General features: G+C 37.9%; 3 protein-coding genes across 15 annotated transcripts in view; 1 reads left to right on the top strand and 2 right to left on the bottom strand.

Annotated features, from left to right (window-relative positions):
- The window catches only part of ptprz1b (protein tyrosine phosphatase receptor type Z1b), a 35189-nt gene extending 30155 nt beyond the window's left edge, over positions 1-5034 (bottom strand). For 10 of the 11 annotated variants that reach the window (XM_077234885.1, XM_077234887.1, XM_077234889.1 and 7 more), the window contains exon 1: positions 4724-5001. In XM_077234885.1, coding sequence (XP_077091000.1) covers positions 4724-4790 — 67 coding nt within the window. In that variant the 5' untranslated portion in view covers positions 4791-5001. Of the gene's footprint in view, positions 1-4723 lie in introns of all 11 variants that reach the window. The other variant, XM_077234891.1, reaches the window with a different exon arrangement.
- A 5190-nt stretch (positions 5035-10224) lies between these two features.
- Positions 10225-11942, top strand: coa6 (cytochrome c oxidase assembly factor 6). Its single transcript, XM_077234884.1, has 3 exons — positions 10225-10376; positions 10568-10726; positions 11670-11942. Exons 2-3 carry the CDS (start codon positions 10583-10585, stop codon positions 11763-11765), a joined length of 240 nt encoding a protein of 79 aa, XP_077090999.1. The 5' UTR covers positions 10225-10376; positions 10568-10582; the 3' UTR covers positions 11766-11942.
- The window catches only part of slc13a4 (solute carrier family 13 member 4), a 23986-nt gene continuing 20855 nt past the window's right edge, over positions 11928-15058 (bottom strand). For all 3 annotated transcript variants that reach the window (XM_077234882.1, XM_077234883.1, XM_077234881.1), the window contains 3 exons: positions 14464-14625; positions 14198-14335; positions 11928-13091 (listed from right to left, as the gene is read on the bottom strand). In XM_077234882.1, coding sequence (XP_077090997.1) covers positions 12954-13091; positions 14198-14335; positions 14464-14625 — 438 coding nt within the window. In that variant the 3' untranslated portion in view covers positions 11928-12953. The remainder of the gene's footprint in view (positions 13092-14197; positions 14336-14463; positions 14626-15058) is intronic.

Raw genomic sequence — 15058 nt, 5'->3', positions numbered from 1 at the left:
ACTATTTATTTATTATTTACTACTATTGTCCATTGGTAGTGGTGGTAGCAAAACATAAATAACTGCATCTTTCTAGGACATAAATATTACCAGAGAAAGTGCTGTGGGACAGTATTAACTGTTGTGATCCATAGGTACAACTCAGTAAATCTATTTGACAGCAAATATTTAATAGTGAACAAACGCCGTGTCTGACAATACATATCCATAATGCTTTTATCTGGGCTGGTCGCGGCACATCCGAGCACGAGACTCTCTCCATTCAGTCTTAGGACATGCCAGAGGAAACTCCTTGACAACAGACAGAACCTCCGGTGGCGTTCAGCCATTAGGACTTCCTCCCTATCGGCACAGACACCAGGTCAGACCCAATTTGGAAAGGGAAACAAATGCTCCATCTTTCTTTACCAGGGGAAAAGCTTTCCTTCCTCGCCTCACTGTCCGTCCGCTGGACCGAGCCAAAGCCAGAGTACTGGCATTTATGAGTTCAGTGCACTGCCGGTGCTTTACTAGTGCTCCAGCTCCACATCCTGAGGTCAAGAGGAAGACTTTTCTGTTCCTTCAGCGCTCAGCCTCATTTTCACGCTTTCTCCAGTTCTATGCCTCCTCTCTAAATATTTACATTATAGATAAGAAGAAAATCTGTAGAACGGCAGTGAGTGTTGACAGAGAGAATCAAGAAACAGGCTTTAAAAACGAATCTTCTCTCAGAATTTCACCACTCACAATGGAGATAAATATGCTTTGCCAACCACAATATGTTTTATGAATTACTGGTGATAAATAGAGCATGAAACCGTTTAGATAATGTAGGAGACATTTAGAAACTAATGTTCCTTTTCAACCTATGTCTTGTTAATCATTTTGCATTTTGTTAAGCCTGTGGATTTCCTAAAGCCAAAGCCGGTGAGAACGACTGCTCTGTATAACCTTTATCATCACTAAATAAATCCATGTCAAATCCACATTAATTATTGAATATATGGCCTATTTAAAACTCAGCAGTTGTACCCTATTTAAGCATAAAAAACAACTCCTCTGAGTTTTGTTTATTAGGACATGAAGGGATTGCCTGGAGTGTGCGATGTTAAATCGTGTCTGCAACTTCTGTGAATCAACCTTAAACTCAAAGAGCAAACTGTGCATTAGTGTCCAGTCAGATAATGAGTGTCACCAGCGCAGGCTTCTGTCTGTGGGTGTCAACAGCTCTGCTGAGCACTAGTAGCAGCTCCAGTTGACTTCCAGCGCCCGTCTGTGTCTAACACAGCCTGAGGCAGTATTGCTTGTACCGTTATGTCATCCTAAAAATGGAGACTTACATAATCAACAGGGGCGTGCTAGATATTAAATGCACATTGATTTTAATCAACCTGAAATCTTTTGTGCTGAACCTGATGCCAACCGCTTAGGAAAGAACATTTTTATAGCTCAAGTGCCTTGTTGATAGTCGTATCAATGCTGTCTCTCAATTAAACCTGCCTCAAAACAACATGCTAGCTGTTTGTTTTTGGCCTAAAACATTCCCCAGAGGAAAGCTATTCAGCGTTGGGGAAATACAATCTCCTCGCATTTAGAACAAATCTGGACAGGCACTGAGACGGCCAGCCGTCTTAATTTCACTTCATTTCCGCTGCATTTTCCAGTGGTCGTATTGCTTTCCAATGTGTGCGATTAGATTAAAGTCGCCTTGATATTTACACGATCGCAGAGTATCATTTTCCACCGACTGAGGTTGGTGTTTGTGCATGTGGAAGTGGAGTTATAGAGCTTTAGATGTAAAATTAATTGCCTCCTCGTCTCATGGGGCACTGAAAAAAAATGGACGTACCCTGAAAACATATTTTTCACTCTTTAATTATTTGTGAATTTCTCTAGCAGTTTCTAAGAAAAGAAAAAAAGAAACACATTGATTTGAACGTGTGAATTTTTTTCTTTCTGTTTGTGTGTTTAAAGTGTAATTTTCACTTAGAAATTGCTAGTAAATTTCACAATTTATTCCAAAGAAAGATTTAATTAAACTTAAATTTTTGAAGTAGAAAGACATACTGCAATAATCTGTTTTATTTACAATTTTACAGTGCATGAGACCATCTTCTGATTGCTTTTTCAAACATATATTTATGAGATTTATGGAAAAATGTCACACCTGTGCTGTCACGGGCTACATGCTTAACTTAAGCAGATTTCTTTCTTTATTTTCCCTCCATAGCAGTGAACCTGTTTTTTTGTTTCTTTTATGCATGTCATTCAACCTGTCCATAATAGCATCTGCCAAATTTGACGAGCTTCTACCAAATGAAAGACAGGTTTCTCTAAAATACCATTGGATTGGATGCATAGCCTGTGACATTAACACCCAATAAAAATCTTCTGCTTCTTTTAAACACTGATAAGCCTATTTATTTTGCAATTCTAGCTATGCATGATTTCATAAGTTGTTGCATTTTACAATTAAAATTTGGGTTACACTTTATTAGAAGTCCTTTTAAGTACAGAGTAATATTAATGAACTACATGTATTTACTACATAATTGGGGTTAGGAGTTGCTTGTAATTATGCATACATTTACTGTAATTACTATGTGCATGTGTTACAGGCACACTATAGTGTTTACAAAATGTGCATATATTTGAAGGTCATTACCCACCAGTTGAGAACCAATTGATGGAGACAATATCCTGTATTGAAACAGAACAGAAATTATGTACAAATGTGTACTGTGCAGGTATTAATTTGTCCTCTCTGAACCTTCTTTGATATCGTGTAACCTTGGAAAAGTTCAGGCTTCTGGTGCCAAATACCACTAAAGCAAAGTCCATGAAGGTCTGAACAGTAGCTTTTTATGAAGCATCTCCAATAACTCTTTATACAAATAAAAGAAATGGAGATGGGTTCAACATATGCAAACTAACAATGAGATATTACAGATCACATATTTTATGATTGATAATGAATGCGAACAAAAATCAATATATAAAATGTTATATTAAATATAACAGTTTGTGTTGTCACAAAGTGTGACAATTGATTGGTAATGCCTGTCACTGTCAGATAATGTCTAGTAATGAAATGCCTTTGGATTGTGGGGGTGAATCAATGAAAATCAATCTTTCACTGTCAGTAATTTGATCAAGAGGAACTAAACTGCATTTTTTCCGACCAGCGCGCATGCTGTGGTTATTTTGTTTGGACATGGCAGGGTGACCCTGGTGTGAATCGATCAATCATGTGTTTGGTGGGCAGAATCTCTCTCTCTCTGTCTCTCTCTCCTCTCTCTTCTCTCTCTTCCTGCTGCTGGCATTAATGGTGAATGAGCGTCACTGAGACAAAAGCAGCACAAAACGGGCTTCCCCTGCCATCACATCCAACAACAGGGTGTAACATGCGCCAGCAGTCTGCAAATCTCCGACACACACATAAAGTGACAGCACAGCTGACTGTTTAACTCCTGAACAAGAAATAACTAATGCTTCTCAGCAAAATCAGCAGTTACATCATTTTAGACTGATATAGCAGGACAATTGTGTATTGTCACACTGAGATCAACTCTGAGGAAAAGAGACCAGCATGAGTGAGTGAGTGAGTGAGTGAGTGAGTGAGTGTGTGTGTGTGTGTGTCCGTGTTTATATTACATTGCGGGGACCAAATGTCCCCACAAGGATAGTAAAATCTGAGATCACCTACATTGTGTGGACCAGCCAGCAGTCCCCACGAGGGAAATGGTTTAATAAATATTCTAAACTTTGAATTTTGAAAATGTAAAAATGCATAAGGTTTTCTGTGATGGGTAGGTTTCATGTAAGGGGATAGAATATACAGTTTGTACAGTATAAAAACCATTATGCCTATGGAGAGTCCCCACTAAGATTGCGAACCAGACGTGTGTGTGTGTGTGTGTGTGTGTGTGTGTGTGTGTGTGTGTGTGTGTGTGTGTGTGTGTGTGTGTGTCTGTGTGTGTGTCTGTGTGTGTGTGTGTGTGTGTGTGTGTGTCTGTGTGTGTGTGTGTATCAGAGATGCAGATGGCTCAAGACACATGCAGTCAAAAGCACATTGCTTTATATTTCTCCACCATGTCAAATTACATTTAATTCAGGAGGGTGAACAGAGACAGAGAGATTAAAAGACCATCATATTGGTGATCGTGTGCCAAGAGCAACGAGCCAAAGTCTGTCCTGCAGCTGAAAAGTCCTTGAAACTTAACTAAATATTAAGCACAGCATCCATAAACAAATCTATAAAAACAATTAGGCACAGCCTGCATAATGAACCTACACACTTCATATTTATGAACAAACTCCTACACACTCTGGCTTCTTCAAAAATCTGATATTGGATTGTTCTGTACGACAGAAATTAACCATTGAAACCTTGTTAGAGCACACACACACACACACACACACACATTTATACATATCCTAAACATTTAAAATGATTCATATTAATTCAGTTCATCTAAAACTGATCCATAAACCTTTGTTCCGTTCACTCAACAGCACATCGTAATGTTTTCAGAACACAGTTATTGCTATACTTTTTATATAGGACTGAAATGACTACTTTCAAAAAAAAAATCTATTAATCAATAATAAATTCATAAATGCACCAACAACCTGTGGAATTAAAGCTCTTGGATACATGCAACTTTACGCATCAATGCATTCATGCCCAAACACACATCTATGGAGGACGCATCCATCACTCATGACTATATTGACTTGTTACCTGTGTGACAGATGAGCCACAGCTGTGCGATGAACAGATGTGATTTAGCTGTGATCAGACGCATCATCTTCAGACTCGAGTTAAATGAAGAGTGAACGCTGGTCTATTGATAACGCAATAACAGCTATTGCAGTGATGTTACACTGGATCCATGTCAGCGTTTCTCGTATCCCGTTCGTCTTTCCCACGCTAGAGCTTCATTCACTGTATGATCATAGCGCGCGAGAGGAGAGACTCTGCGTTCACGCGCCGCCCACAGCCTCGACAGTCTCGCGCATAATCAATCGAAGGTTTTCGGTGCGACTAACTGGACGTGCATGGTCAAGAAACAGTGCTAGTGACACTCAACATTATATTAAATGTAAAGTTCAACGGCATTTTATAATACGCAGAGAGCTTTATGAGATTTAAACAACATTGTGTTTGTTGGTTTATTTATGTGCATGTATTGCATTATAAATTATTAGAAAGGACTTTTATGCTGAAAGCTGCCTGTTGACATATTTGGACTGTTTCGAACAAAAGAAAAGCAAGACGGAATGGGTTATTTATGTTATGCTGTAGGGCTACTTTTTAATGTCTTAATAAACTGTATTAAATAGTCTACACGTTGAAAGTCAATCAATTTTCTTTTAAAGTGAACATTGTTAGGAATTCTTTTTAATTCATTGCACTTTGGTTTGAGAAGATGTTACTATTTTTACAATGTAACCCCAGGTGCTGCACTAACCTCTAATATAAAACTGGTAATTTATGCTGAAATACTCCATGCTCCAGTCAAATGGTTTTTATAGAAAACATATTAAATTTGTGATATCTTGGTGATCAATTCATTGCATTTCCCAGTGTTCTCAATTTCAAAAATATCAAAATGAATGCATTCATTTTAAGTTAAAGAGTAAAAATAACTGTATTACAAGAATCCCCTCAATGCACCCAATTCACAATCTAAGGATCAACATACATTTACATTATATATTCAATTCACACAATTGCTCGATTCAGTCTATGTCTTATATTGTCTCTGTATCACAAAATGATTGATTCTTACACTCTGAAAGCATGTGGTTACATCTTGTGCCTGTTCTAAATCTCACAGAATCACACTGTTTCTGCACTCCCTGTTGTTATCCTTTCTGCTAAATTTGCATAATTTATTCAGGGCACCTACTTCACTTGCTGGACGGCTTTTATAAGGGCAAGCTTGATACAGGTCCTTCAGCATTCAGAGAGGCGCATTGAACACGTCTACACCGCTCAGTTTAGACTCAACCAAACCTGTGGATGATGTGCTAGAAACACACTTCCCGGGGTTTCAATGGTAGAATATGCACTGATGCACCTTTGCAATCATTTAATGCTGGGTTGTTTTCAGACAATTTTGGGTCAAATATGGACAAACCCAAACATTGGGTTAAAAATTTAATATAAAAATGTAACCCAGCCATTGGGTTTGTCCATATTTGACCCAGAGTTGGGTTGAAACAACCCAGCATTTTTTAGAGTGTACAAAGAGATTGTTTTCGATTATGTCAACAATGGTGCATTGTTTTTGACTGGTAAACAGTGCACCTCCTTTATTCTTCAATGCTCTGCCATTCAGGGATCTTAAGAAAAACAGTGACCATAATGGAGATCCAGGTCTCATCTTTTCAGAAAAAGGAGCAGCATTGTTAATTGGGAACATTTGGATGACAATAATACACTGGGAGGTGGACAAAAGCCACCAAAAGCGAGACTGTGAGAAAGAAGGAGAGAGTTAGGGGTCACACTGAGGCAACACGGCACTGGGGATTGTATCGGTCGTAAAAGTGAAGAGGAAGAAGAAGGCGTGTAGAGATTTCAGCCAATCACGACGTCCAGATTAGTTCCACTGACTCGAAAAGCCCAGACAACTTTGAATCAATAGCATCTTTAGTTTCTGTCAGATGCGTCTAGAATCCATGATCTGCTTTAGTGAAAGAGGCAGATCGGTTTACAACTGAAGGTGCCGTAAATGGCGTAACAACAACCTCACAGGGTCCTCCCTTCACACATGAAGATTGGATTACTCTAGATAAGCATCTCCGCATGAGAAAAAGAGTCATTAGCATCACGTGACCTCGGGCTTCTTCTGCCTTGGTTGGGTTTTTGCGTTTCTCTGTGCAGTTGCACTGGCTGGATCAAACACATGATTTGTCCACGGTTGGATGTGGAGACTGATATCAACAATATCGACAACCAGCTGTGTTGCTCTAGCTATATTCCTGGCACCCTGCCACGCGCTGCAAATCAATGCAGACCACTAAAGGGGGCGTTCAAATGCAATCCCCCATTTATCTGCGGGGGGTTCAATATCTACATATTATGAACACATTGAACAGACTTCTCAGTTTAGCAATTTACAACCATAAAAATCACTTAAAAATGGCATACTACGACATTTAGAAAGGAGTTTGCCCATATACAACTTGTTGCATTTCCAGTTGGTTAGCAGGGTGGGTTTTGTGGTTGCTACGACCTTTCTAAGTGGTTGCTAAGTGGTTACTATGGTGTATTTTGTGGTTTCTAAACATTTCTAGGTGGTTACCAGGGTAGTTGCTAGGTGGTTACTAGGGTGCTTTGTGGTTACTAGGTTGTATTAGTGTTTGCGAAGGCATTACTTGTAGGTTATCAGCGTGTTTTTGTGGTTGCTAAGGCGTTTATAAGTGGTTACTAGGGTGCTTTGTGGTTGCTAAGGCATTACTAGGTGGTTGTCACCTAGTTTTGAGGTGCTTAAGGGTGATTTTTGGTTACTGTGTGTTTACTTGGGTGCTTTGGTGGTTGCTAATGCGTTGCTATTTGGTCACTATAGGGTGCTTTGTGGTTGCTCTCTGTTTACTGAGGTGCTTTAGTGGTTGCTAAGGCATCACAAGCTGACTACCAGGATGCTTGCTGGGTGTTGCTATGTGGTCACCAGGGTGCTTTGTCATTACTAAGGTGTTTTGGCCGATGCTAAGGCACTACTAAATGGTTGCCAGGGTGCTTTTTAGGGAGTTGCTAGGTGGATCCTAGGGTGTATAGGTGATTGGTATGCATTACTAAGTGGTTACTAGGTTGCTGTGTGTTCACTGGGGTGTTTTGGTGGTTGCAAAGGCATTTCTATGTGATTGATAGGGTGTTATGGTCTATAGGATTTTTCACAAGTTTCAACATCCACAAGGCAAAAATCATAAAGTCTGATTGTTTAGAAAGGAATAGCACTTTTCTCCTTAATAAGATGAATGGTTTGTGCACTTTTTCCAGCCAATGCATACATATAAAACCAGTCAACACTGGACAAATAGCACCATTCCTGCAACAGTGAATTGATGAGCATCCCTGTGGTGTGATGAAAGTCATTCATAAAGCTCACTCCATCCCTTCACAACACAACATGGCATTGAAATAAGTCTCTGAAATGTGACATCAGGGCTCCCTCAGTCCAAGAGAGAGAAAGAGAGAGAGAGAGAGAGGAAAAGGAAGAGCGCTGGGGGCTTTTCATCTGAACACAGACCACTGTCTCTCTATCCCCCTCAGAGAGATGAAAAATCACACATGCACACATGCTGAAAAGAGGACAGCGGTGTGTGACTTCTAATCGCACAAGAAAAGAAAAACACACAAAAAAGCTCCAACATCAGTTGAATAACTCAAAATCCCTTTGCCTTCGGAATCCAGAGAATAGGTGAAGGTAAAAATGGAAATCAAAAAAAGACAACAAGCACTGTATATATTTAATGTTTTTTCTATATAATTATATTGGCTTGACTATCTATCAAATCTCAAAACCACTCAGAACTTCCAAAGTATTTAAACTACATACTTTTAACTTTCAAACTGTTCCATGTAAACATTTGAAGTTTGTGGTTTTAGTTTGCTTTGGAGCACAAATAATGCACTTATGTTAATGAATCTGATGTGCTTTTTCTTGTTGACATGCCAGTGGCGTGAAGGATTAATCTGTTATTAATTAATGTTTTGACATGTAATAATACAGTAAGTAATGAGATCTACAGCTGTGATCCTCGCGAGCTGCAGCGTTTTTCATTGCAAGCTGCAAGTCATTTATCATGCTTTTACGCGGTCCTGACTTGGGTCTTTATGGAATGCTAATTAGACGATTTGGTTCGCCGGTCCCCATGGTGTGCTTATTAAACTATTAAAACACTGCAGATTACTGAAATCACTTTGATCGCTAATAGATGCTGAAACTCAGAAGCATGACAGCAGCTTATGCCACATCTCAGTTCCTTAGCAACTGAGAGAGAAAACAGACAGGGAAGAAATCAAACAGCCCAGCACTGACCCATAATCACACACGACTGACAATCCGGAACAGGCCGAGATGAAAGAATCAGCACTTCAAAGTTAACAAAAAGTGGAACACAAAAGTGCTCAGGTTGGGAGGAAACACAAAAACATGACTGTCCGTGAAAAAAAAAAAAAAAAATATATATATATATATATATATATATATATATATATATATATGAAAGCCCATTTCTGACACAAAAGAAGAAGAAAAAAGCTTTGGTAAATCTTCATTTAAAATATTAAGTTGAAATTATGACATACTAAATCATAATTATGAGATTGGTTTCACAGACAGGGCTTAGATTAAGCCAGGACATTTAAGTAGCTTGTGCTAATGTGCCTTATCAAAAAAACATTACTGGTGTGCATCTTGAGACAAAACAATGGCTCTGACATATTTTAAGATATATCAGTGCAGGTTGCTTTCCGTTAAAAAAGCTCAAACATGCATTTTAGTCTGGGACTAGATTTAGATTTTTCATAATTATGATTTTTTGAAAGCATGATTTTTTTTTATTTGGTTGAAATGGGCTTTCACACAAATCAGATCAGATCACATTTCATTTTCATCTTTCTGAATGGGATCTCAAGGTCTGTTGTTAATTAGTAATTATGGAGGGGGGAAACTATCTTTTCAATCGTTCAGAGTTTGTCTTAGGCCTCAAATGTTTGTGCTCTTCTTTCTCTTTAACATTCAGTGCTGAACAATGGACACTCTCTGTCCTTACAAAAGAGCTCACTTTCAATAGCATTCCCACACACAATTAATTCCTGTTTGTTAATGGCCACGATCAGTCACTGCATCAGGAGCACGAGGACTTCAAAACATGAGGAGAAACTTCGGAATAAAGCAGCAAAAAGGATTTTCTTTCATAGTACTGACTTATGACAGATGGGATGGGATCGAAACGAAGACATGAAAAACTGAAAAGCCTCGGAAGGTTTTGGCAAAATTATATTTTACATAGTTTCTGTCTCAAACCCTTGAGTTTGAACTGCTGCAAAACATATTGTGCCATCACTTTCTTGACCCAGTAAATGAGGGCCAACATTATTACAGATTTCAATGGGCAAATGTCTGATAAGAGGAAATACATGTATATATTAGACGTGGGACTAAAATGTTTTAAGTGCACCATCTAGCCGTCACTGACCGAACTACATTTTACGCAATGGATTGTGTCATCAGAATGCGACATGTTTAACGTTAGTGTTGTTGAGTCGCATTACTTCCTCGAAGCGTCCTTGGGACTCTCTGCACTTCAGAATATGACTGATTAACACTTTTATTAGGTTAATAGTAATTACAGAAAGCTTTTGAAGTGATGACTCGTATTTGGTAAGCGGTTTTTCTTTCTTTACCGAACTGGACTGTCAGCCACAGTTATCTCTCATTTGTGTTCTCTGGTAAAACATATTGTCTGTATCACAGTTCACTGATGGTTAAACATGTCCTTAATGTTAATGACATTTGTTTGCAACGTTTATATTGAACAATACGAGCGTTAAAAGTTGTTGACAAACCTGCAGATTGACTGAGGAGAGATGAGCGCTCCTAACGCCAGTGAACGCAAGGCCTGCTGGAGCGCGAGAGATGAGCTCTGGAAGTGTCTAGATGTCCACCAAGACAGCTCTTCTGCCTGTGAGAAACACCAGCAGGAGTTTGAAGACAAGTGTCCTGCCCAGTGGGTCTGTCCATAGTACTGATTCAATAGTTCTGAGTGCAGAAACATGACACCAGCGTTTAATTTGAATTTATTTGCAGCAGCTGTCACGAATATTGAGTCTTTTTTAAATTAAACTAAAACATTTAATTTTTACATTGCCTTTATATTAATACGTGTTAGGATATTGCATTGTTATAGCATACAACATTTAGTAGTAAGTAGACTAATATTTACCTCTCAATGTAGCCACGCTTGTGAAAAAGAAGTACACACTGTAGCATACCTTTTTGGAAGCAATATACTTGATTATATTCTTTATTGCATACGTATAAATGTAATACTTTTAAAGTAGTTAGTTTGTCTAGTTTAGAAAATTCTGTCATTAATACTCACCCTCATTCCAAACCCATTATATTATTTAGTTCATCTTCAGAACACAAATGAAGGTCATTTTAATGAAATCAAAGATTTCTGTCCCTCCGTTGACAGCTACACAACTACCACTTTGATGCTTCAAAAAGTTCATAAAGATAACGTAAAACGAATCCATATGAATTTAGCGGTTTAGTCCAAATTTTCTGAAGAGACTCGATTGCTTTATATGATGAACAGATTGAATTTAGGCTTTTATTCACATATAAACATTGATCAGCATACATAAACAGAAGCTTAAATGAACCTCATTGGTTATTGCTGAAGCTCAAACGTGCTGTGTAACACGAGAATGAACCTTGTTGGTTATTGCTAAAGCTCAAACGTGCTGTGTAACACGAGAATGAACCTTGTTGGTTATTGCTAAAGCTCAAACGTGCTGTGTAACACGAGAATGAACCTCATTGGTTCTTGCACATCAAGCGAACACGCTTGATATTCTTTATATCTCAAAAAATAGATATTATATTATTGTTATTGTTGTTATTAATTATTGTTGTATAATATATTATATTGTTGTAATTCAACGGCAGGTGAAGTATTTCGCCAAACGGAGGGACTTCTTGAAGTACAAGGAGAAAATACAAAATGAGGGCTATGAACCAACTGAAGGAGCGTCAAAATTATAGCCAGCAATGGTGTGCATTGGAGGAAATGATAACACTGGACTCTGCACTAAAAGTTTTCCTAGCTTAAATAAAACATTGTGTTTTTGTCTTATTTATCATCATTTATATCAATTAGTCTGTGGTGTATGGAGCTTCAATGTAATGCCAGAAATGCAAAATAAATAAATGAACCAAAAATACAGTGTTTTATTATGTTTCAGAGATCACAGAACATTTTACAACGATTTGCTGACTAGGCCAACAATGGGTGGCTGACAATAACAAAATGTTTGTTTCCTGTATGTACAACGATTAAAGATATAGTTCACCCAAAAATGAAAATTCTTTCATCATATACTCACCCTCAAGTTGTTCCAAACCTGTTTGAATCTCTTTGTTCTGTTGAACAAAACTTATTTTGAAGAATGAGGGTAAGCAGACAGTGCTGGTCCCCATTGACTTCTATAGAAAAAAATACTATGGAAGTCAATTGGGATCAGAAGCTGTTTGGTTACCAAAATTCTACAAAATATCTTCTTTTAGTTTCGACATCAGAAAGTAACTCATACAGGTTTAAAACAGCTTTAGGGTGAGTAAATGACAGAATTTTCATTTTTGGGTGAACTATCCCTTTAATGGCCACCTTCAAAAAGCACAGAGGTTTATTGAATAACAAAGGATTTGAAATAATCTTCTGTAACCTGACCACTTAAGCTATAACATTTTGGCAAGAGCATTTTAGATACTAGTATGTTTGATTTCAGCAGCGACTTCAACTTCAAATAGGCCTGATGCAGAATCTCCCTCAAACCTCTCAAGTAAATAATGCAAATGTAACAACATTGGTTAGACATCAGAAAATAAAGCATACACACGTTACATTCAGTGGGCACACACAAGCATTGCTGATTGTGTTTTGTAGGCACAAAAAAAACTTGTGCATTCAGCTGTAAAGATGTTAATCTACGCCTAATACTTTAAGGCAACATTGATATAGAAGTGTAAGAATAGTTTCCCCCGTTTGTGCCGTTCATTCAGTCACAGTGAGCAGTTCTGCATCCTCCGACGGAGGTGTCACGGATACTCTCTTACTCCATGGACGGGGGGAAAAATAAGGCCTTAATCACATTTATATGCCTCCTTCAGTGTATATCCAGTGTCCTCTGTCCCTACGTGTCAAACACTCACGCCTGTGCCGCCCACCTCCGGCTACAAGCTGCCTGTGACGTTACGCATCACCGCCCAGGCGGGGAACTCGCTCAGATGGAAGAGAGGCTCTCCCCACGTCATTATGGCCAACATGACCACAAAAACTCCAATCAGATTCACTCCGAAACCGGCCTTGACCTGCGAATCACAAGGAGATAACAACTTTTGTCAGTATATGAGCTTCCACTAGGGGAACATGCCCATTGTCCCATTTATTTAGGCAAAAACAATAGTCAATAATACATTTAATACTGTAAATGAGCCGTTTGTTGTCCCTCCCACACTGAATTGACTAGTAAGTGGTGTTATAAGGTTCTTTCTACAAAATAAGTTTTCTGCTATTTGTGTTCTCGGTGGCCAAAAGTATAGCCCGGCTTTGGAAAATTGATATCATCCTTTATTCAAATATTATTAGAAATGTGTTAAAGATTTTGTTAGCAAATTGCATAGTTGTGCTTGCAGTCAACTTTTATTTGTGATAACGCAGTGAAACTACTTCAAAGAAATGATGAACACATGCAACAACAAAAAAACAAGAGAACCAACAAAATATTAATAACTGACTATGAAGCCTGTAGCTGTAGTTGTTTATTTTTTTATATAATATAATAGAAATGATTCATTTAAAGATTTTTTATCAAATATTTTCCCTTTTTAGCTGATGTTGATGCTTTTAAATGGAAACTTTTTCACAACACCACCAAAAATTTATTTTTTAATTAATTATTAATATTATTTTAAAATTTTCTTTCATCATGAATATGCATTTATATAAGTAACAGAATACGTAAAATAATACTATTAATAAAATAATAGTTTAGATTATAGATTTCAGTTAAAATAATGTTTTATTAAAAAGAATTTAAATGGAAATATTTTCCCCCTTTTAAAGTGAATTCTCACAAGTCAAAAAAACTTTTTTAAAGCTATTGTCTTTTTTATCCCTTTTTTTCTTATTCAGTTTTGCTATATTAATCAGTAGGGGACCATCTTAAATTTTATACTAAAATATATTGAAATATTAAATAACTTTGCTTCAGATGGCACAATTCAACTTATCAACACTTAACACAGTATTTGTCTGACAGAAAGAATCATACGGAAATGCACTTTTTGTATACGGCACCTGTTTCACCGAATGGCCCTTATGAAAAACAAATGATTAGTGGCCTTTCGACATTGCGTTCTTGGCACAGCAGTGAGACGTAACAGAGGTGATATAACAGGATAATGTTGTTTCATACCATGTCGCTGATCTGCACGTGTCCATAACTGAACACAATGGCGTTCGGCGGGTTTCCAACAGGCAGCATGACGCCGAAAGACACGCACATGGTGGCAGGGATGAGTGTGTGTAGAGGGTTGATCTGCAGCGTCTCTGACTGTGAGGGGACAGGAGACACAGGGTCATTCATTAGGGTCATTCGAGACTGAACACCACTGTGAAACAATACGCTTTCATGCAGATTGATTTGTTTGTGTGAGACTGGTCTTTCAGGCGTGTTCTGACCAAGGCGGAGAGGATGGGCAGAAACACTGTGAGCGTGGCGGGGTTGCTGGCGAACTCGGTGACGGCGGACACAAGTAGACACGCCAGCAGCGTGACGGCCCAGGGAGGAAGACCACTCATTGGCTCCAGCTGCCGACCAATCCACATGGAGAGCCCAGACACCTGCCCGAGAGAAGTCACATGGTTCATTTACAAGTCGAATTAATGTATAAGGCATGTTTGTTTCTAGAAAAGATTCTGTCCGTTGTCACAAAGCACTTATGTATGTAATGTGAAAAATAATGATTTAATACAATATACTTCATTTTTAGGTGTGATTTTAAGAAAAATTATTATAGTTTGACTCTTAGGAGACACTTTTATCCAAATCAACTTGGACTGAAATAAAATATGATATATTATTGATCTAAAATATATTATTATATAAGAATATTTGGACTTTTAGTGTACACTTTTATCTAGTTGGTTAATATTGCAAAGAAATGTTTTACACTGTTCATATTACACTGTAATGGAATTAAAAAAATTGGGGTCATATTAAACTGTAATAATAAAACAAAATAACATTAATAATGTAACATTAAAGTACATTTAA

The sequence above is a fragment of the Siphateles boraxobius genome, unplaced genomic scaffold, assembly GCF_051911475.1.
Source record: "Siphateles boraxobius isolate OS27281-9 unplaced genomic scaffold, OSU_SipBor_1 19, whole genome shotgun sequence".
Lineage (NCBI taxonomy): Eukaryota > Metazoa > Chordata > Actinopteri > Cypriniformes > Leuciscidae > Siphateles > Siphateles boraxobius.
The sequence above is the reverse complement of the archived record's forward strand: the minus strand, read 5'-3'. Positions and strand labels throughout refer to the sequence as shown.